At 40.2% G+C, this 23,163-nt stretch overlaps 1 protein-coding gene across 1 annotated transcript in view; it reads right to left on the reverse strand.

Annotated features, from left to right (window-relative positions):
• The window catches only part of lrriq1 (leucine-rich repeats and IQ motif containing 1), a 43,187-nt gene that overhangs the window by 9,594 nt on the left and 10,430 nt on the right, over positions 1–23,163 (reverse strand). Inside the window, exons 12-20 of the mRNA XM_032577257.1 lie at positions 18,450–18,605; positions 14,320–14,742; positions 11,035–11,197; positions 9,077–9,202; positions 7,943–8,032; positions 6,852–6,940; positions 5,520–5,591; positions 5,321–5,409; positions 4,327–4,425 (exon numbers count right to left, since the gene is read on the reverse strand). Of these exons, the coding sequence (XP_032433148.1) occupies positions 4,327–4,425; positions 5,321–5,409; positions 5,520–5,591; positions 6,852–6,940; positions 7,943–8,032; positions 9,077–9,202; positions 11,035–11,197; positions 14,320–14,742; positions 18,450–18,605 (1,307 nt within the window). The remainder of the gene's footprint in view (positions 1–4,326; positions 4,426–5,320; positions 5,410–5,519; positions 5,592–6,851; positions 6,941–7,942; positions 8,033–9,076; positions 9,203–11,034; positions 11,198–14,319; positions 14,743–18,449; positions 18,606–23,163) is intronic.

Below are 23,163 nucleotides of genomic sequence, written 5' to 3' on the forward strand. Positions count from 1 at the left end.
TGGTCTCTCTCTCTAAATTCTCCCTAGGTGTGAGTGTGTGTGTGCATGGTTGTTTGTCCTGTATGTCTCTGTGTTGCCCTGTGACAGACTGGCGACCTGTCCAGGGTGAACCCCGCCTCTCGCCCGGAACGTAGCTGGAGATAGACACCAGCAACCCTCCCGACCCCATTAGGGACAAAGGGTGAACAGAAAATGGATGGATGGATGGATGGACCAAACAAAGTCAGTACCTAATGTTGCAAAATTTTTCCAAAAATAATATGAGTGAAAACTGTATTAACTTAACATAGACTGACAATCAGCTGATCAAAAGTTTAAAACCAAATCTGCATTTTGTTTCATTTTCTGTCAGGCATTCTTGTTCTTTGATTCTTGTTTTTAATCCTGTTATACTCTGAAAAACAACACAGTTATGACAACAACAAAAAAATCTTTCAACATCCACAACTAAGAGGGGTGGAGTGGGTACATTCTGCTCACCGAAATCAAAATACATCACAGTCTTTTTTGCGAAATCTCGCCTGAGATAAACCAGGAAAGAATGACCTCCAACTACATCTAAAAATCTAAATGTGGTCCTGCCTGTACACCCCGCTGAAATTGAGACATTTCAAAGTGCATTACAAGCGGTGTTTAAAGTTTAAATGGCATGTGCAAAGTGGAAGATGAATTAGAGCATGTCTGAGACATGACTGACTTAGTGTTTTCAGTTGGATGTCTATCCATTTTAGTAGCTCAGACTGCTCCAACTGTTCTGCTCGCCTCTTAAGTGTGCCAACACTTCCTAAACAGAGAGAAGAGTTTCTCCCTTAGACAGTGTATATAGGAGCTTGTGAACTGAATGCACATGAGAGGCGGCAAATGTTATAAGATTGAGGTATTTTGAAGAATTGGAGATAAACACAGTGGTTGAGTTTCAGCTCGACTTTGTTGATGACATGAAGTGTGAAACCGAGTTAAGTGTTCAAGAGGTAGGGGTCTGCGGCTGAAATAAAAACACAGATCCGTCAGGCGCTGTGACTTGAGGACAGATGTTTGATGAAGTTGAAGTTCGACTGGAACAGAGTGGTAGTGTGTGCCTCCAGGCGACGAGTGGAAGGTGTCGGTGGAAAAGTAAGAGTGGAAATTAGCAGAAGCGTTCGGAGGCATGAAACATCTCCGTCCCACCGAGCATTCTTGCACTGAAAGATACAAATTAAATAAAACGGGGAAATGTATATCTCGCTTTTCTGCTCTTAATAAAGAAGATTTCTCAAAGTCTTTGCACAGTCGTCTCTCTTGTGTCTCTCTTTGCACGTGTAAGCTGATACCCATTTCAAGTGGGTTACTCATGTCCAGCACATCCACACAACGAGCCCGGATAAAATAAACATGCCGCGTCAGATATCTCGGAAAGAATCTGTCATGGGTTTGGGGCTAATCACCTCCAGAAGGGGAGTCAAAAGCCTGAAACGTTAGCCCCTGCCGGGGAGTGCTGGCTGGGCCGGGCTGGGTTGGGGCTGCCGAGGCCCCGGGCATTGGGAAAGGATCCGGAGGAGGTGGGGGGAGCCTTCCACAGGTCAGGAGAGGAGTGTAACCACGACTCGTCAAGGGAAACCTACCACCTCTATCATTTATATCAACTCATGGTCATCTCTTAAATCAATCAAGTTTATTGGCAGAGCACTTTTCAGCAACAAGGCATCATCATACAGTCACCAGAAAGAAACATTACATTCTCTCAAGTGCCAACATCAAAATCATCAATTCACATCAAGTATGTTGGTCAATGTTTCAGTGACCATGGGACAAAGGCAACACTAAACAGGTGGGTCTTTAGTTTTGATTTAACGGAACTCAGTGTTTCGGTCATTTTGTGGATGTAGAGTAGGTCAGAACCACAAGACCTGAGTGGTGTGGAAGGTTGAGACAACAACAACAGGCCAACAAAGACTTGAGTTGACCTGGACTTGTGATCAAAGAATTGAGATCAAAGACTTGGGGCTGGACTTAGACCTGAGATCAAAAACTTAAGAGTTGACTTGGACTTGCAAAAAGTCACTTGTGAACTAGCCATGAAGGCCTGGTGATACGACCAGCTAATGGAGCTGTTTAAATTGATTCAACAGCTTAAGATGAACTGGAAAACGCCAGTTCATTTAGATGGCTTACGTAAACAAGGGTGGGAAGGACAGATAATAAACAGAGCTGGAAATATTGTTGTGGTGTAATACATCCTTCAGTCTTCTTCTGCCAGTTTCCTGAGAACATATCAACAGAGGTGTTGCACTCAGATATGATTCCAGTGTCAGCATTGAAAAGTTGATATAATTCAACAAAAGCTCATAATGACATAATGAGGCTAACATAGTAAAGCTCAGACCAATGGACCATAAATAACCAGTCCAATGTAGGAAAGGCAATCAATAAAATATTAGATTTTTTTTTTTTTTCGCAAAGTTTGTGGAATTTACTTGCAATGACCACCTAGTCTGGCTGCTTACAAAGAAAAATGAGTTCATGTTGAGATTACGGTCTTCAAAAGTTGGGATTGGGAGCTCATTGGGGATCACAAACCTACAACACTGGAGCCTTAAAGCTCTTTATGGTGATAAAGGTAAATAACACAACTGATACTTGTAAAAACATTCTCTTGCTATAAACCTTCCAATTTACAACAACAATGTCAACTTGAAATTGACATCTTTTGTGTTGTCTTTATAGTTTATTTCATGGCACTATGAATGCTTGTACAATAGGCATGAAAACAGATATTTAGAAGGAGATACAGCAATAATAAACTTGACTTTGGACTCTCGTTCACTCAAACTTACAGTATGATTGAAATTCTTTGGCATTGCCATTGCCTTATTATGCAATTCCACTCAATTCTCATCTCCATTCAGTGCTCCAACTGGGATTTCTCCCATTCAGCTTGACTTCTCCGAGTTGAACTTCAACTGGGCCAATCGGTGAACAGAATGAGGAGTTGTGAACAATGATGTTGATTTTCTGCGCTGTTTTAGGGTTTGTATTTGGCAATGGCAGCGAAGGAAGTGAACAAAGCTATCCAGTCTCTGTTGGCCTTGCTTCCAGACATTAAACAAATGAAGTCTGAGCAACAGGAATGTTCAAGACATTTCATTGGTAAAGATGTTGTGGCACTATTCCCCATGAGCTGTTGTGTAGAACCTACACAGTGACCGGTCTGCTTCATTGAGCTGGGGCATTAAATAACGTCACAGCTAAACGTTAGCAATTGGGTAAAATCAGATCCAATTATTTCAAACTTCAACATGGCTTCAGGAAGCACATGTTTCTCAAGTGCCGAGGGTCCAGACCCTCTAAAGGAAGCAAAGTGTAAGACAACTGGCTGGTTTGATAGTTGATTCTTCCTTTTGCTGTTTGAACTATTTTTCTACCATTAATCACCAATAAATGCTGCATTTACATTTTGAAATGTTATTAAAAACTGTGTCCCGTTTGGCAGAACAGTTCCTCAACTGCTCAAGTGAAGTACTACTTTGGATAATTAGCTTTGGTTCATTGTTTATTGTTGTGAGGCTCTTTCGACTGTGAGGTTGTACAAATATAAATGTGGAACCAAATCATTTTAAAACTTTGACCACTTTTATTATAACTGCAACAGTGGATTCCTGCCTATTCGTGGTTTAGTATTCACAGATTTTTCTGTGGAACGTAACTCCAAATTATTTGCAGATAAATTCACCTATTTGCAGATTTTTTCATAGATCATATTCTAAAGAAAAGGCAGCTTGGGAAGGAGAGATAACTAGATGCAATGCTTCTTGACAAGCTACTAGCTGTCGTTTGCAAATCAGCGGGAACGCCATTTATTTTCCTTACCTGTAGAAAATAGTTTCTGCTGTAGTGCTAAGACGGTTTCCTATGTGCATATTAATGCATATGAAGGTGAATTTGGTGTTTGAACTAATAAGATAGGCAGCTATAAATATTAGAGGGCGTCCCAAGTATTTCTGGATTTTAGCTATTCATAGGTGGCTGTGGTCCTGAACCCCTGTGAATACCAGGCGTCCACAGAAAATGCTACAAGCTCTTCTCGATAGCTGAAATTTTTTAAAACCACCGCGCTGGAGTTTGGTTTATGCCCTGCAGGGTAATATGTGTATTGCATGTGTAATACATTACGTTGCATGCCATTACATGAAACTACATTTTGCCATACCCTTGGGTAAAATAAAAAAAATCTTTGATCTGTAAACGGCTTACTATGGGAAAAATGGAAGACATATAGGTTTTTTAACAAACATAAGAAAACACAACAAAGACTTAAAAATCTGGACTGTAACATATCTTAAGTCCTACCTCCTAAAGTTTGTCTGCCGCATCGTGTAGTCCTCCTCCTCGCCTCCACTGAGTTTATTTGGTAATTGCACCCACTGAAGGCAACACTGACAAAGGGATCTAAGAGGAACCGAAAGAGAGCATCAAGGAGGGATATAGAAGGCTTAAAACCAGAAGCAAGAACAAGAAAAACAAGAAAGAAAAAAAAAAGATGAAAGATTTGGAAAGTATTAGAGTAGAGCTCTGGTTCCACTGAGGGACATGCCATTAGGAGTTACAGCCGACATAGACCTGTGTGTTGGTGGCACAAGATGACAAGAGAGCCGCAATTTCAGTCATGCATTTGCAATTATGATCAAAGAGCAGCCTCCCTGTACATGACCTACATGCACGATATCCGTGTCAGGAGCAGTGTGTCTCGGAGCAGAGCAGAGCAGAGGTGAGGTCAACTTTCACCGCGGCTACGCTGAGCCGTTACGACGAGGTGGACTGAAAGTTGTCACGAGACGACTCGCCAGAAGCTCTCCTGACAATTATTATTTATTTTGCTGGCTTTTAAAAAAACGGGCCAATGAGAGGCGACAGGCCCCGCTTCTGCTGCCTGTTATGGCTCATTAGTGTACATTGGCTGGAAAGGGTCACCGCTGCTGAGGCAAGACTGGAAGAAAAGCACATGAGAATGGGGGGGAAAAAAAAAAAAACAGAGGTATTTGTGTGTGATTTTTTGTTTTTGTTTCAATTTACCAAAATAAGTTGTATAGGAAGCAGATCTTCATTATAACACAAGAGCATTTTTACAAAACAATCCAACCATCAATTTCTTCAACCAGTGAACAAAACGGGGACTACGGGTAGAGTGGTAGTCACATCCCATTGGGATTTGTCCAAGTTTTCTTGCATTAGAAATGCAAACTTCAACTTATTTGTAGTGAAAAACAATAGTTGTGAAGTGGAAGAAACTAACAAACTTTAGCTGCAGTCACGGTCCCTACAGTGTGTTGGACTACACACTTACTTCCGTGTTTTTTCTGCTGCTTTTTGGTCGCCTTCATCTTCTGAGCTCTTTTCAGCATAAGAAAAGCTGTGCGGCTATTGGTAAAGCCCCTGCAGACGGCGAGACAGAGACGATTATCTAAAACTTCTGCTGTATTGAATTCACACATTATACTGATAAAGGACAATGCAACAGCGTATGAGACATAATGACAAGTTACCATTCTTGTAGAATTTTTTCTGATCTTTCAGACAGACCACTCTGAATCCAGGTTGAAACTGGAGTCTTGCTTCTGAAAACAAAAAATTAACAATATTTTAAAAATTTCCACATTAAAATGTTTTGTATTTTCATTATTACAAAAAAGGGAACATGTCATAATATTTTAGTATACATTTTTGCTTACTTTAACACATATGGCTATTTCTAGCTTAATTGTGCCATAATGTCGAGATTTGGTAACCTAATTGATGTTAGAAGTTGATGTTTTTAAAACATACACATTATCAAAATGAATCAATACTATCAGAGATGCATGAGAAACTAGTTAGGAACTGAAACTCCCAAGTTTTTCACTTGGGAAACAGCCCAATATGGCCAGTTGTTATGATCTGGTCGCATGCTACCTGCTAGCATGCGACCAGATCATGCTAACAATATTCCTTGGAATAATAGTTAGAATTTACTACTTTCAGTAGCAAATTGAGTGTGTATAAAAGAAGTTAAAGGAAGTGCAAAAGCTGCAAGCTATATATTTTTTTATATACGTCTATGTCAGGTTTTTTCAAGCTGCCACCTAATTTAAACAGAAATTTCCACAAAGTCTAAGACTTTTTAAAACAAAGGAACAGATTCAGAAATGTTGGCATTATTTGGGAAATTTCACAGTTAGGGTAAGGTAGTTTTACAGAAAATCATACATTTCTTTCATAACAAACATATTCCTGAAATGTTCAGAAAGAATCTAACTTCACTTTGATGTGAAATAAACTATGGTTTATTTCCTTTTTTAGTGCAACTGGTTTGGATCTCTGTGCCAAGTTCAATGATCAAAATTTCCTGATATGGAGATTAGGCAATTCAACCCATTAGATCAATAGTAGCTGCAAATGTGGGTAAAACTTTGTCAATATTCCGATAATGTCGAAAAAACACCATGTCTCAATAACAGTGTTTCCATTAAATAAGAAGCGTGATTAAAATCACATGTGAATAAACTTGTTCACACGATAAGTCATTCAAAATCATGCCGCACCATCATCCTCCAACTACTTCCGGTTGTCGTCCTCTTTGTAGTTTGCAGCAGTGGCAACATCCAATTGTTGATAATGCGACCCGTGTGTTACAAAAAAAAGTGTTTCCATTGCAGTTTTGCAGAAAAAAAACAATTACGATATGGCAAAAAGCCCCACCTCACCCTAGCACCAAATTTATTTTATCATAAAAGGATTTTTTTTTCAAAATTGCCACATTTCCATTTAACAAATTTATTTTAGAAATGTGCAATTGCGCAATTATATAGTCAATGGAATGAGTCATTGCACTTTATTACCTAGTAGAACTCCATACTGAATCTTCTTCTTCTTCCACTTCTTCTTCTTTCTCGTCAGTCACCCAGGCCTGCATTGGCTGAAATACAACCTAGGAGTGATATTACCAACATTACATGAGTTTATCACGTTCTTAGGTGATCTTGCTGCCAGTTGTCAGTGCGGGAGCGGGGACGCCAACATGACTATGTTCTGGTAATTGCCAGGATAGGTTCCTGGACTGCTGGGTTCAGGGGGACTCTGGGCCCTTTGTGTTTTGCCTCAGAAGTTTTCACCCTTCTCACCACTCTAACTGTGTGGCAGATACACACACACACGCATCGACAAGGTTTTTGCAGATCTTGGCCGGAGGTCTAAATAATTGTGGTAGGAACTTTAAGCTGCTGCACTGTTACCTTACATTACACACAATAACAGGCAATTACATTTAAATCAAAAGTTTGTTTTCATGTTAAATATTTAATGGATACATTTCACCGCAAGTAAGTTTTCCTACTCATGAAACTCTCAACTGTAACTCAGACGAACAGCTTAATCGCTCTCCAGGTCCCGTTTTCTCTCCGTCCGAGTGCGGAATTGTTCATCATCGCCTTTTGATGTGCACCTCAGCTCAGCGTCCACAGACTGGAGCCGACCACACCGGCAGCTGCAGCACATCAGCTGGCCCGAGTGGGCTACCATGATGTACTGTGCTGAGCATGCTCCAAAGAAAAGATCCAACGAGAGGTAAGAGAAGGGGGGGGAGAAAAGAAAAAAACAGGACGACATTTCAGCCAATGTGATAAATGACATCTGCTGGTGCTGAGCAACCTTCAGTCCCTCAGGGAAATAATCCTGTTTTTTAAAAGAATAAATTTAAAGATCAATCAGGGAGGGGGAGTGTAAGCTCTGAGGAAAAGGGGAGGAGGTGGCGAGGTAGTTGTAGGTTAAGTAAGATGTAAAAGGAACAGGTCTAAGAAAGTGGCTTTTAAATTTTCATTGACAGATAATATAGGCTGGTAAATCAATATTTTTACCTACCCATCGGCTGCAAAACACAACTGGCCCTTTTCACAATTAAAGTGGATTTAAGAACACGACAGGAGGAGTTTACCTGTGGAGGTAAATGTTGCTCTGTCACAGGATGACGCATAGAAGAGGAATCCTCAGAGAAGGTCATTGTCCAGTGTTCCTCCAGTGCTGACTTTGAGCAGAAAATGGTAAACAAATATATATGCATAATGTTGTACATAGTACTAAACATAACTTGCCTATCTGTAGTGTAGGTTCTATCAATTTGGAACTTTTAAATAGTTTTTTTTCCCATGGAGGAAAGCTGGTGAATCAATAGAGAAATTAAATATTTAACTCAATTTGAAAGCTTGCACTTGAATTTAATGCAATTTTTTTTTCTTGTCTACACAAGTTCAAAATACACCTACATGTTAAATACAAACGTAGTAAGTATGCAGCTAAGGGAGCACCGATTGCGATTTTCTGGCTGATCACCGATCTTTAGGAAGCCTGACCTGCTGATTCCCATTTTTTTTGTCTGAAAAGTCGCTAAACATAGCAACAAAATTGTTGAGTTGGAAATAGTGGCGTGACATGCAAAACAAATATACATACAAAAAATTGTATGGATATTTTCCTTCCATTTGTGACATCAATGGGAAATGTTTCTTGTGCCTTTGAGAGATTTCCAACCAAGCTTCACTGTGTCTATCTGGGGCTGTCGTTTTCGTATTTAACCGTATTTCAGCTTGTTGATGGAGCTGCAGCACACAGTGATTGCGTAACATAATCAACCAGATGGTTTGAGTCCTTTGCGGCAGCCTGTGGTTTACCTCTTCATCCACCCAAGTAATCCCAAATATGCAACTTTGTAGTTTTTGGCAACTTGTTCCTACATTTTTGGACATTTGTGTTCTAAACTGGCAAATCAGTACATGCACGTTTACATTGTTTCGTCCAAAACACAAAAAAATAAAAACGATACCTGAGCGAATATATCATCATTTGTTGAACTGACAAATATCAGTTGGGAAAAATCTGACATATCGCCAAACCTTAGTATCGGCTGTCACCAATCTCCAATATTTAACAAAATCGGGGGCAATTAAAAGGTGTACCTTATCGGTGTGAATGTGGCTGGGGTTTTTACCAGACGTCAGACCTGAATTCTTAAGCATGGTTCATACTCTGTGTACATTTTCCATAGGCCAGAGGTAAACACAAACTTGAGTACCTCATCGACGACAAATTCCTCCAGGTCCAGCTCCTCGAAGGTGTCGTCCTCTCCTGCGTCCGGGCACGTGAAGGCAGCGAAGGCGGATGCGAGTCTCCTCCTTAGTGTGCAGCCCTTCCAAAACGCCTAGAGGTACGCGCAGAAAGGAAAAAAAGAAGTCTGAACACCGTCTATGAATCACGGCCCCAAACGTAAATACTGCATGTTATCCCATTAGAGAGATAAAACATGTTAGACCCTATTTTAATTGCTGAACGTTCTGCTTTCTGAACTCTGCTTGACTCCATGTTGCTCTGAGACAAATGGAGCTCCAGCGCGCCTCTAAATCCTCCAATTCCCAATGGAGCTGGGGAGGCAGAGGGTTGTAGGGGGGTGGAGTGGGTGAGGGGGGAGCTCCGCTTTAAGCCGAACCTCGCAGGAATTCTAGAGCTCTTACTACCGCACGTCGCTGGAATCTGATTAATCACTCCGTACCCATCCAACACACACACACCCCAAAATACTGTTCCTTTAACTCTCCTACCCCCGCTTTCTCCTCTGGAGAATCCTAAAGGACTCATCAAACACTTCTTGTGCTGAGAGAGGATATCAGAGAGGTGGCGAGTAGCGTGTTTTTTCAGAGCGGCAGCGCTCGGCTAAGTGAAGAGGATTAGCCAAGTAAACGTCCCGAACACGCTGGGGGCCAGCAGATTGATGATTGAGGATGTGCACGTATAGATTCATAAATCCAAAGTGTGAAAGTGGCTTCAGAGCCGGCCATTATTTACAAATCCACAGGTCTCTTTATACCCTCCTAAAACATTTCATAGGCTTTGCAGGTTGGTTGAGTTTGATTGAAAATATATCGCCTCGCAAAAGTGCTCGCGTCCCTTGGATATCCACAAACTTATTGAACTCGAAGTGTGTTTTCTTGGAGTTTTATGTAGTGGACAAACACAAAGCAGAAGGAAAATCAGTCATTGCTGTCACTGTTTTAATTATAAGCTGACCAAGGAAGACCGGGGGTGGACATAAAGCTATGGAGACGTTCTTACTAGATACATTATAAAACACAATGTCGAGCACTGTTCGATCCGTCATCTGAAATTATGGCACATCTGCTAACCCATCATCCATGTAGACCTACAGGCAGAGCGAGCAGCGCATTAACCTGAGGAGGAGCCAAGAAGGACAAAGTAACTCTGCAGAGATCCACAATAAATACCAATCAATACCAAAATCTAGGTCAATATCTAGTCCTAATGAAGAAATGTTAAGAAACGTCACTTAAGTCAATTGAAACTAGCGGGTGGAATATGGGGCTCTCTGCTCAGAAGGGACCAACACTGACGTTGTGCAGAAAACGTCACGGTTTGTGGAGGTTTTCTTCGGCAGGGACAGACCTTTTGGGAAGATGGATGGAATTGTGGGACTTACGCATGTTATTTTTCCCTCCTCGTGATACATTAACAATTAATTCATACTGGCAAACATGAACCAAGGACTAAACGTGAGAAAAGCTAAACGTGGACTGAAATTGAGAAGACCAGGGCTGAAGGAACAAGTCAATAGTTTTGTATGTAAAGAACGTTCTGCCGGTGTCCTGATGATCTGCCCTACCTTGTCAGATCTTCCTACCATACTGCGTCTAGATAGCTACGTCTATCAGTCGGTGCTACCTTACGAAACTGCTGAGGCTTATGAACGGTGGTTACATCTCCACGTCCTGGTAGTTGCCAAGGAGATGAATGATGGTTAATGTTTTAGCTATTGGTGGGCGGTTTCACTTAACTCAGTTGAAGTTTGAGTACAAATATTGAGTGCAAGAATCAAGGATACTTATGCATGGCACTGCTCACTTTCTCAAATGAGGCTGACATTGCAAAATCTTCAGGTGGACAAACATTTGGTTTGTGGTCCTAAAGCTTAAAAATGATTCCATGAAACTACACTTTGAGTCTTGGACAGGAAGGTTTTACCTGTATAACAGTTGCTGCGTGGTTTTCACCAGCGGCGTTCATGTTATTAATGGAAATCTCAAACAACGGCTTGTCTGCATCTCCTCTAATATCCGAGGCTTCAGCATGTCCACATTTCTCCCCGGATGTCCTCTGCATCCTCTGAAGCACAGTGGCCGCTGCACTGCTCAAATGACAATTCACACAGACAAACACACACGGTAAGTAATATCACACTAACCACCTTTCAATACTGATTTTTCCTTTGGTTTGAAGCAGAAATATGGAGTGAACAACTCATGAGAGACTAGGCTTGTCCTGAGCTAGGGCTCATACCAAAGATCTATTACCCTCGCAAAGATAGCAGAGGTTTAATGATAAGGCGATGTGTTAAAATGAAGGAGATCTTCAACATCTCTCACTGTAAATCAACTAGAAGAGGCTCCAATGATGACAAATGGTCTGCAGCAGAAACTAATAAAAAGGTTCAGCTGCTATGAAGCAAATGAGATAAAATGTGACGTGTTTGCTTTGTTCCAGCTGTGTTCAGTTTTGTAAAATTAAAGTAAATCACATACGGTCATGTGAAAAAATGCAAACACCCCGCAGCAGCCTGTGTGGTTTTATTCACACTTTTGAACATATGGATATTTAAGTTAGACTTTAGCGACACTGAAATGTCATGAAAGTAAGTCATTTAGATGAAGGGCAAAAACAGAAGGAAATATATTTCAAAGGGGCCCCTTTGTGGTTCCTTTTTAAAAGGTTAGGGTGGGTCTGTGGGATACACTACCTTAGCAACTACTTTTAGACTCCTATTCTTCCAACCCAGAAATTGAATTAGACCAGAGGATACTTAGCAACCCTGAACAGGAGCACCTAGCTTACAATATTTTAGATCCACATTAGATTTTTTTTCTTTTTCTTCTTTTGCTCTTTCCTCTGGTTTATTTTGTTTGTGTTTCCTTTTAATTCCTGTAAAGAACTTTGTATTGCCTTGTTGCTGAAAATGTGCTATATAAATAAAATTACCTTTACCTTTTACACAAAATATGTTAAAAAATTTTTTTTTACACAAAATCATTCTCAGATAAGATTTTCATTATCAGTTCTTCCTATTTTGAGCTTCTTTCAGAATGAGTCCTTTTAAGATTCTGTGACTTTTATGCAAACAAAGTGTTGCTGGCCACGCCCCCCACCCCTAACTCAATATTTCTACTTTATACACATCAAAATAGCAGCAGGTGGATGTGCAATTGATGCAACCACACATCTTTGACCCAGAGTCAAAATGTACTAATAATAAAGACGAGTGCTTTGTCTTTTCCAGCAGCCATTGTACATAATACAGCGATGAAACCAGCCCAGTAGTTGTGATGTCATAATCGGGAGGTTTTTGAAACAGCTCGATTTCCAGACACCAAAATACATTGACTTATTGCCACAAAATGGCTGGATACATATTTTTAGCTCTTGGATTGTTTCGAGAGGCAACAGAAACCCAAACTGAAGTACAAACACGTTTAAAAAGTAAATTTTGTTTAACAGTTCCCCTTTAAAATATATATATTTATTATTTATATATTTCTTTTCAAGTTTGGATTAATACCCATTTTAATTTTCCACTCAAAGTAGCAGAAATTACATACTGGAATTCAGACGAGGAACACATAATAAGAACATGTCGGTTACTCCTTATTTTTGATGGAGTTTTGCCCTCAGACTTTTGGTCTGCACTTGGCTGTCGATGTAAGAATGGCAAGACTGATGGAAAACTCTCTCAATTTCACCATGGTAAAACGGAACGAGTTTTCTTAGGCCTTCAGAGAGGAGATTGTAGCAGCATATGACTGGTAAGGAATTTCAAGATGTCTCAAAAAACTTCCAGCTGGAGCGTGACATAAAAGGTAGATCATGAAAGCAGACCACAAGATGCCGGAGGAATTCTCCAAAAGCATTCTTGGTACTATCGATACAAAAGTGTATACCTACTAAGGCATACACTGTCATGGGTCTGATGTGCAAGATGGACATCAGAGATGATGGCATATTTGCCATAAACTAAATACTAAATAACTAAAACTAAATTCCATGTAAAAGAACCCTATACTAACTGCCAAGCACAGAGCTGGAAGTGTCATGGATTGGGGAAGCTTTGTGGCCATCTCACCATTTGATAGAACACTCAATCAAAGCTATTGTGTTTTACAGTGTCCTTGAGGAAAATTGAGACAATCTCCACCAAACAAATTCAATCTGAAGGAGAACTGTACCCCACATGACAATAACCCGAAACATAAAAGTATATTCACCAAGGACTGGCTGAGAATGACGAAACTGAACATTGTAGGCTGAGTCAAAGCCCAGATCTTGATTTTCATGAAGATGTTATGTTGTCTTGAAACAGGCTGCACATGCAAGAAGCTCCTCAAACATGGATTGTGAAACATTGTTGAAAGTGAGGAGAGGGACAACACTTCCTCAGACTGATGTCAGAGATGGTAGACGGCTACAAGAAGCACCTCACTGGAGTTACTTCTGACAAAATGATTAAGATTAACTATTAGAAACAGGTTCTTCTAGGTCATTTAAAAACACGAGAACAGAAGATTTCTTTATAAAGAGTTGATCTGACGTCCTGATTCTTTCACTTTTTTACATTTGGGGTATGTAACTTTTGTAAAAACATATATATATATATACAGTATATACGTATATGTTTTTTATATATCTGTTAAAACTGTTAATATGATGTGACAGAATCAGATGAGACAGATAATCTGTGTATTTCTGCTAAAGGCAAATACACAGCGCTGTCAGAAACAACTAGTCAGAGCCAGGGGAGGGTCTTAGTGCCGCCAATCACACTCATACCTGCTGATCATCGCCTCTCCCTTCCTCTCTGCTATGGTACAGCTTCTCCCAGTCAGCACAGTCTGACGTGAATGCTAAAGCTAGTTAGCAATGACAGTGGATAAACAGTTTTCCTGGAACGGTAAGCTGTTTCTCCACCATTAGCACACTTAGCAGCACGTAACCCAAGACTGATTGACAGCATAAAGGCCATTCTCCTGGCTCTGATTGGTTGTTTCTGACCATGATCAGTGCTTTTCTAAAGACGGAAATAATAGCTCAGATTATCTGTCATGGTGTAACAATATAGTGACATATTTGTTACATGTTAACAATTACGTTAAAAAAAAATTGTTCTTTTTATAAATGTTACATACTGCAGCTTTAAATCACATGGTTTTTGGTCAACTCGGTAGAACTTCCTTAAACAGATGTAAACATTAGGTCAATTACTTTTTACTGTCCAAGTCGTCTGGTTCCATGTCCAAACTGGTGGAGGTTCTTTCTCCATATGAAGGGAGAAAGTCAACAAAACCTCTGGCAACATTTGACTCCGTTGTCGACCTCTGACCTGTTGTAACACTTCCAAATGTATCCTGTGGGCTCTTTTCATCTGGCGTGTCCTCAGAACGTCCGGGCTGGTTTCTGCTCAGGCTGTCAGGAGGTCGTATGGCAGCAGACTCGGTTTTCAAGGAATCTGTGAGCTTTCCCAGACTTCTACCGTCCATGTCCGGCGGTTTCTCGGGCCTTGCTTGGACTGCAGACAGAGTGATGTCACCATATTCATGAGCAAATCTCTGGTCCTCAGCTAGCTGCAAAGCCTGAGTAAAGTGATGGCAACAGCTTTTCATAGCATCCAGAGAAGATGAAGCATTTCTGTAAAAAAAAAAAAAAAAAACACACACATATAAACAAAGGAAAACATTTTAAAATGTATACTAGGATATGTTTATTTTAGCATCTGAATTTCACTGAGATATTTTAGTAAATCTCATTGCTCATGTCATTTATTAAAGTGTAAAAACATAAGCTTATCTGCCTTTTATTGCATTTAAAGCAGTCCATCGCTATTTTTGATTTAGCATGATTTAGTGGATGCAAGCGTACCAGAGACTGCTCCAGAAGCAGGAAGCGGATTATAGCGCAATGCATTCTGGGTCAATAGAACCAAAGCAAACGTGTGAGCCTAGCACTAGCGGGAGAAATGGCTTGCGGACTTTTCCAAAGACAAAAGAGAAATCCTGCAACCGCTAAAATCTGATGCCATTCCATTTTTGTTTACATTTTATGAAGTGTCTTCTTCAGAGGTTTTCATGTCATTTTATTCAGTAGTTCTTGGCGAGGAGGGAAACCGTTTTTTTCAATTAGTTTGGATCATTTGACTCAGTGCAGTAAGACAGAGAACAACATTGGCTGAAAATGTAACAAATGTAGCCATTTTGGTCCTCAATCTGCCACCCCATCACAGTACCATCATATGACCTAACAATAATGTACTACATTATACAGACCCTCTTTCTGCGCTAGTGAAGAGCCACTCACTTCAGTGTAATGAATGTTGGAATCCACCGTGCTTATTTTAGACCCACATAAAAAAATTTGATACAGAATAAATCCAGTAATGAATTTATTACATGTTTTTAGCATTGTAGTGTCATGTAAATGACTCTTTAAAAAGCTTCTTTCGCCATGATGAGAGGTTAAATGTGTGATCACACTCACAGGTAAGTGTGGGTGTATTTCAGAGAAGACAAAAGATTTGCCTGCCTGCTCTGCATGAGTTCCGGTTAAAAATGTTTCTTTCATTGAGAGGATTAACCTTCTACAAAGCCTCCTCAATGGAAACGTAATGAATCTATTAGCAATGCTTTGCTCTGTTGCTCCACTCCCCTCCCCTGAATTCAACCCCGAGGCGGCAGACACACTCTCTGTCTGGAAGGTCGCTAGTCTTAAGGCGGATAGCTCCTTCTCCACAAAGGTCCGGCTCTTCATTCCCAGTTGGACAAGCGAGAACAGAGTCAGGGGGTCGTGGAAGACTGTGACCCCAATGAGCCTTCTTCCTTGTACCTGCTGGTTCACTCCAAGGTCACCAGTGGAGACACACAAAATGGATAGCAAGAAAGCAGAATACTGGTACATTCAGCTCAGGAAGAAATTGAGAGACCACTGGAAAATGAGTTTCTCTGATCTTACTTTTTACAGGTACATGTTTGAGTAAAATGAATATTGTTCTTTTATTCTGTGAACTACTGACAACATGTCTCTGAAATTCCAAGCAAAATTGTAGTATTTATTTTCAGAAAATGAGAAATGGTCAAAATAAAAAAATGGAGATGCAGCGCTTTCAGACCTCAAATAATGCAAAGAAAACAAGTTCATCTTCAGCTAAAAATAACAATACTAATGTTTTAACTCAAGAAGAGTTCAGATATTAATATTTGGTCGAATAAATATGAGGTTTTCAATGGGCTTCAGTGCAGTGGTCCCTTAATTTATTTCCAGAGCTGTATATTAAAAAGAAATTCCAGTTGTTTAGCTTGCAGGTATGTAGATACCTTACACCTGACAGCGCCTTGCAACGTTATTCATACCGCTTTTCCATGTGTTGCCATGCTACAAAACTAGAGAGAGCTTGAAATGTATCTGAAAGTTTTAACGCTTTAATATTACAAAACACAGATTAATCACACTATTCCTATTTTGACCTAAAAGCTTCTCTCCAGCGGACTGTCAACCAGTTCCCAGCAGCGCTTTATGGCACACTGGGAGCAACAAATGACAGAGAAAGGTGGAAGTTTTCCACGACAGCAGACAGCAACAAAAGTTGAACAATTTTCAACTTTCTTGTGTTACGTCTAACACAAGAAAGTTAGGCGTAACTTTTGTTGCATCTAAACTTGTACGAGCTCCAAGTTTTACACGCACAAATTCTGCCAGTCGCTCGGCTGGATGAGGGCAAGCAACTGTTGCCTCATCATACAAGTTAAAAATTTAATGGAAAGGGCCATTTCTAAATGAACATTTAGAAAAAAAATTATTCCTTTAAACTTTCTTGAATATAAAAACCTGGAAAACAGAGACTATTCAGACAAGTTTGGTTTGAGACAGTAATACGTTTTTTTAAAAACGTCCATACAGAGGCGGTTTTTGATATGGGCTATATATTGCAGTTGCCCATGGTGAAATGAAAAAGGGGTGGGGCACCGAACAAGTAGCAAATATTAAACAAACCAAAAAAAAAAAATATATATATATATATATATATATATATATATATAAATCTTTCAGTAACTGTTCCAAGCTTGAACTTTGAAATAAATCCCTGCAAACAAGGACTCACATTTTGAACCATACTGTGTTGTTTGTGAATTACAAAAATTTTTTAGCACTGCTGAAACTATTATTATTACAAATTCAACATCGTAACACAAGCTGTATTTAACTCAATCGAAGACATACCACAGTTTCATACCTTACAGTCACCATTGAACTGGCGTGTGGCACCGCTCTCACCTCCCCTAAGCTTCAGTCTGACACAAGGTCAGGTCAGGGGTTAAATGGCTGTGTCGGCTCATGCAAAGCCCCCCAAAATGGCTCATTGTTCAGAGGCCAGAGGGGTAGAGGGTACCCAGTGAGGGGTGGATCTGTGGGGGGAGAACCACACTGCCCCCCCAAGCCATAGGAGTCCTCAGCGTGACCCATTCCAGTGGTCGCTGCCACGTTTCATCTTTTGAGCGACATAATTCAGAGAGGTCAGGAAGATAAGCAGAACGATGACCGCCGCTTTAAGCACTGGTGGTCCTCGTAGCGCAAGGGGCTTCGACACTGAAGGACTTGTGAAAATAGATGGACGTTGTCTTTAGGCTCACCGCGCCTTGTGTATCAGACATAACAAGGAGAGAGGAAGCATTCCTCGATGCTTGATGTCAGGCGGGTTGATCGGCTCAAGATAAAACAAAGTGGCGTGCTAGTCGCCTGTCTTGTCTTGCCTGTCAACAGACAAGACAACTACTGTTGTGTATTACCTTTTGTTATTTGATCATTTTCTTCCACTTTAATTCTATTTGCATATGACCATTCAAACTAAATGTTCTGGCTGGTAAAGAAAGGTATATGCTGGATTTGGGACTGGGACTGAACTGGAACACCATATGAATAATACAACTTTAAGGAGTTGTTAGTCCTTAAAACATGGCCAAAACATCACTTCTACTTTGGTGTAGAGGTGATGTACACCAAAATACATCACTAATAAAAAAGGACATTGTTGTAGAGGTCTTGTGGTTTATTCAGACCCAACTTTGCATCTTACAAAGTCCTGAGGTCAAATTCTTCATAAATCAAAGAAGGCCTTGAATACATTTAGGGTGTACTTTCTTTTTAACCATAACTTCATTCCTATAAACAGCTTCCAGCTGTATTCTGACAATCCAGCACTATTAAAAACAAACAAGCAATTTCTATTTTGAATTGTTTAGCTAAAAATCTGCATCAAAACAGCAAAAGGATAACTGATGGAAAATGGGTTGTAGCTTCACATGGACCGTGTCAACTTTGTGTCAAATGGTCTTGACTGCTCTTACCTGAGCTCCCTGCTGAGTCGCTGTTGTAAATCCTGAGTCTGCTGAAGCTGCACTTGACAGAGCATGAGGAAACTGTCTGTGGCCAAGCTGAGAGAGGAGTGTGTCTGCTGGCCGTCCGCGGCCTTCAGGCCAGCCACTGCTTTCTGCAATTTGAACCTGACAGAAAAACAAAACACACGTTGAATTGGCCTGTTTCCATTTGGCAAATCTATTTTTGGAATGGTTAATTGAAAAGCATCTACTGGTGTGTTGACATTTTGGAGTTTGTAATGAACCTCACAGAAGAGAGGCAGACAGAGTCAAACATCTGAAAAATCTTTTGTATGTGATTGCTCCCTCACAAACAATTAAGCTTAGGTTTATATGCTTTTCTCTTTCCAGATTTGAAAAAATTCTATATGAATTATATAAGCATGTAGCATTGTCCTTAGACTAGAGGGAGGACTGAGGCTCCGTGAAAGAGGTAACTGTAGCCTGAGGCTAAGGATGTGCAGGCAGAACAGAAATCTCTAGAATCTGCCCCAGAAGTAGACTCAGAGCTCAAAGCAACTAAAAACTGACCAAATGTGGTCAGTGATCAGTGGGAAAATACAGAGCTGGGAACGCTGCAGGACACCGGGGAATAGCAACAATAAAATCTGCAAAAAAATGCACTAAAATATTTTACTGCATCAGGACTTGAGCTCTTGCCAACATGATTATCTACAGCACCACGCATCTTTACATCTCCCCTCGTCTCTCAGTGACAGATGACAAAATACTTGATCTACATGTTTAGATGTGTAGATGAGTTTATGCCAAAGGGCAAATAAATGTTATCGTAACTCATGCCATCCAAGTATTTTCAAAAAAGTTGCTATGGGTGGTGATGCTGTAGGCAATCACATGCAAGTTGCAGTCAGTCTTGCAACGAATCTGAATAGGCTTCTGACTGAAGACTGCTGCTGTGTGTAGCAGAGACAGTAGCAACATGTCCTGAACGATATCAGTGGTTGAATTTTATGGTGCATCATGATTAAAGGGATTTTTTGAGTTCCTAGTACACCGTAAGTTGCCTGCAGTAGATGACGATGTTGGTGCTTTTATTTAACATTAATCCAGATTAGCAGGCTGCTGAAGCTCACACCCACTCTGAGAGGAGCCGAGAGTAAAGTGGATGTCTACTGTCTTTAAAGAAGGCCAGCTCTGAAAACAAAACTGCTCACAATCCTGCCCTCTTCTCTCCCCCACCTTCTTCTCTGCTACGATACAGCTTCTTACGGCCTATAGATTACTGGTTTTCCTGAAGCAGGAAGTTGCTTTTTTGCCATTAGCACATTTAGCAAAGTGTACATGAGGTTGACTGACAGCCAAGACCCGCCTCCTGGCTCTGATTGGTTGTTTTTGGTCAGGAGATGGCAATAGCAGCTCGGGAAGAAGGTGGAGGAAATCGATCTTTTTACAAATAATCTCTCTCACACACTGTCATGACATGGTGACAGTTTTAAAAATTTTTTATTTTTTTTTAAATTAAAAATAAAAGTTACATACTGGAACTTTACGAACTCATGACCAACTAAGATATGAGGCAGTATTTATGCTAAACAAATGTAATAATTATTGAATAGTGAATTAAAGTAAGAAAAAACAAACATTCAAATAGTCAGTGTTGCATGTATTTTGTAACATTATCTGTGGGTTTGCTAAGGGGGTCCTAAACCCAGAAGCTAATGCTGTTTGGTGTTGCCATGGCATGGAAAAGTTTGGAAATCCCTGAACTAACCTTTACCTTCCTCTACACATTATTTGTCAGGTTCAAGTCAGGATTCTGGCCGGGCCATTTCTAAATGTTAATATGACATTAGAAATATGTTAGTAAAAGTAAAAGGCAAATCAAAACATAAATCTGCCAGGGGTGTAAATAATTACAGGCCTAACTGTAGAGTACATCAGCAGGAGATTCTATGATCTTGATATTTCAGGCTCAAGTGAGCATGCACTATTTTAGCAACGCTCCCACACCACTCTGACAGAAAGACCCGACCGCAGAAGACGAGATGTGTGTTTACTGTCAGGGAAGTTGAAGTCTGTATGAGGTCCGCCGGGTCTCTCTCTTCGTAAAAATGGGGATTAGATTCCAGCCCTGCGGGCATGTAGTCTGGCCCGTTGTCATCAAACGAAGCCCCAAACCTAAAATATGACCTTTTGAGTTGTTTCATGACCTCATTAGGATAAGGGATTGTAAATTGATCTGAAATGTACACCTCTGTTTCACACTGGTGAGAAAAATATGGAAGAGACGGTAAGTTCTAAAGCAGTTTGCTCTCTTTCGCAGTTCTTCCTCAGCACATATGGGCAACAAGACTGTACTTCATTCAGTGAAGACTTCCTCCAAAGGTTTCTTAAAGTGCTGCTGGTTAATCAGTGTTTTCATCATCACCTATATCTGCTGCACCCTGGGCCGCCAACAGGGTCTGTAATTCTTAGCGCCTGCCTTTTGCTGCTTTAATTTAGCTAGTGTTATCACTGGCTAGCGATGAAAGGGTGAGGGCTCGGGAGAGGAAATACTGAGGTTTACTATCTTAGATGGCAGGTAAGGTCAAGTAAAGTTCAGTAAAACATTAATGTAAAGCTTAAGTTAGGTGTTAAGAAGGAAAAGCTTTAAGGGTTACTCTGGTCAGAGAAATACTGAAGTATAAACTACAAATACTAAAGTACATTTTAACATGTTCATGTCCTTTTTATTAAATTCAAGTCAAGTTTCAAGTCTTTCACACAAAGACCAAGTCTAGTCTGTAGTCTGTCTGAGTCAGTCAATAATACTGGATTGCTGTAGGTTAAGAGTTCAGCTGTTCAGTTGTCATGAAGTGCTTTAAATTATTCACAATGTGTCAAATAATATGAAAGTGCTCTTTACTTTATTATTGATATTCGTTGTTTATAGTTCTTGTGATCATTTTGTCCGTTTACTTCATCGTAAACTGCTTTGACGACTTTCTTCTCTCCTCTAATTCAAAACATTTTAAAGATTATTTTATATGTTTTATAAATGTATACTTTTTTTTCTTTTTTGCTTTGCCACCCCTATGTAAATTTTTTGGGGGATGCGCCACTGAGCAGGAGATAAATTACAGCATAATGAGAAAGATGGCATGTAGCGAGTTAATTAGACAAAAGGTCCAATAAACATGACAGGAAGTTCTTTTATTGGGGCCTGCCCATAGCAATGCATAAGGAGAGCAGTGACTGACTTGCGAACTCGGTCATGACATTGATACGCATGTCTGCTCCAGTAAAATATTTTCAAAATTTATCTAGGGCTTACGGTTTTCTGTCAAGGTGCTTCAGAGCAAAGTCATGCGACAGGATTTTTCACGCTCACTCAGGCTCTCACACATGTATTTCCATATATTTCTCAAAAATTTCAGGCCTCGGCACACACCTTCTTTCTCTCATCGCTGCTAATACTGTGAGTAAGGTAGAGATATGAATCGCGGGACTATCGGAGACGACAAATAGCCCTCTAATACGCTTCAAACGGTTTTCGAATATGTATTGCGGTTCCCGAACAGGAAAGAGTTGTTCCGAATGCTTTTTTTCAAACTGACTGGCTCAAACAGAGAATTGTCTCCCCCTGCATGTCTCACTCAGCTGACAGTTGGCAGAGAGGATTATTTACCATAGCAACGGAACACAGGAACATTGGCTGCTGGTTAGGACTACAAATACGCATCACTGTAGTTCTAACCATGCTGGAAGACTCAGTTGAAACAGAGGAGGACTGAACTGGCCTTTAGAACTACTTGCTGCTGTGGGAGGTTTATAACTGATTTAACTCAGTCACTGTTACACATGGGATTAGTTTGGAACTTTAAAATTAAGCATACTGAAAATTTCAAAATAAAAGCCTTGAATATCTTTACATCAGGTAATTGCTCTTTTGAGTATTATATAACTGATTTAACCCAATGACTATTAGACATGGGATTAGTTTGGTCCTTTGAAATGAAGCTTAACAAAAATTTCAAAATAAAAGCCTTCACAAATCTTACATCATGCAATTGCTCTTTTTGGCTTTATGTGACTTTTTTATCCAAAGCACTGTTACACATGGGATTAGTTTGGCCATTTGAAATGAAGCTTACTGCAAATTTCAAAATAAAAGCCTCAATATGCCCCTCAGGTTAGTGAGACAGTTATGTATCGGTTCAATACGAGACACACATTTAATGGCCAAATATGGGACGACTCCGTATTTTACGGGATGGGTGGCAACCTGATTCAGGGGTGCTGAGATACAGCAGGGCTAGAATCGCGACTGATGATTCATGACCTTAAACTGTTTTCTCCTTTGTTGAGGCTTTTTGGCAGAATCGGTGTGACTTTATCCACAACAATATAGAAGCACAATTTATGCTGTTATGGGAAGATGTCTTACTAAAAGCATGCTTAACAATTCTGAATTTGTCATAAATCCTTTATTGTCACTAGCTAAATATCATATTCATTGTTCCAGGTAGGGAAAGCCATGCCTTGCTGCATTTTACAATGAAGTTTTATATCCGGACTATCAAAGATAAAAATTCATTTGCAGTTTTAGGTTCGACCCAAAAAGCATATAAAATGGCAGAACAGGATTCCTTGATGGCAAATATTGACGCTTTACAAAAGAGACACGCGAATCTGAAGAAGGAATATGACCAGCTTCAAATGACAAAGGAAAACTTGAGGACGA

Source organism: Xiphophorus hellerii, chromosome 2 (genome assembly GCF_003331165.1).
Source record: "Xiphophorus hellerii strain 12219 chromosome 2, Xiphophorus_hellerii-4.1, whole genome shotgun sequence".
NCBI classification, from domain to species: Eukaryota; Metazoa; Chordata; class Actinopteri; order Cyprinodontiformes; family Poeciliidae; genus Xiphophorus; species Xiphophorus hellerii.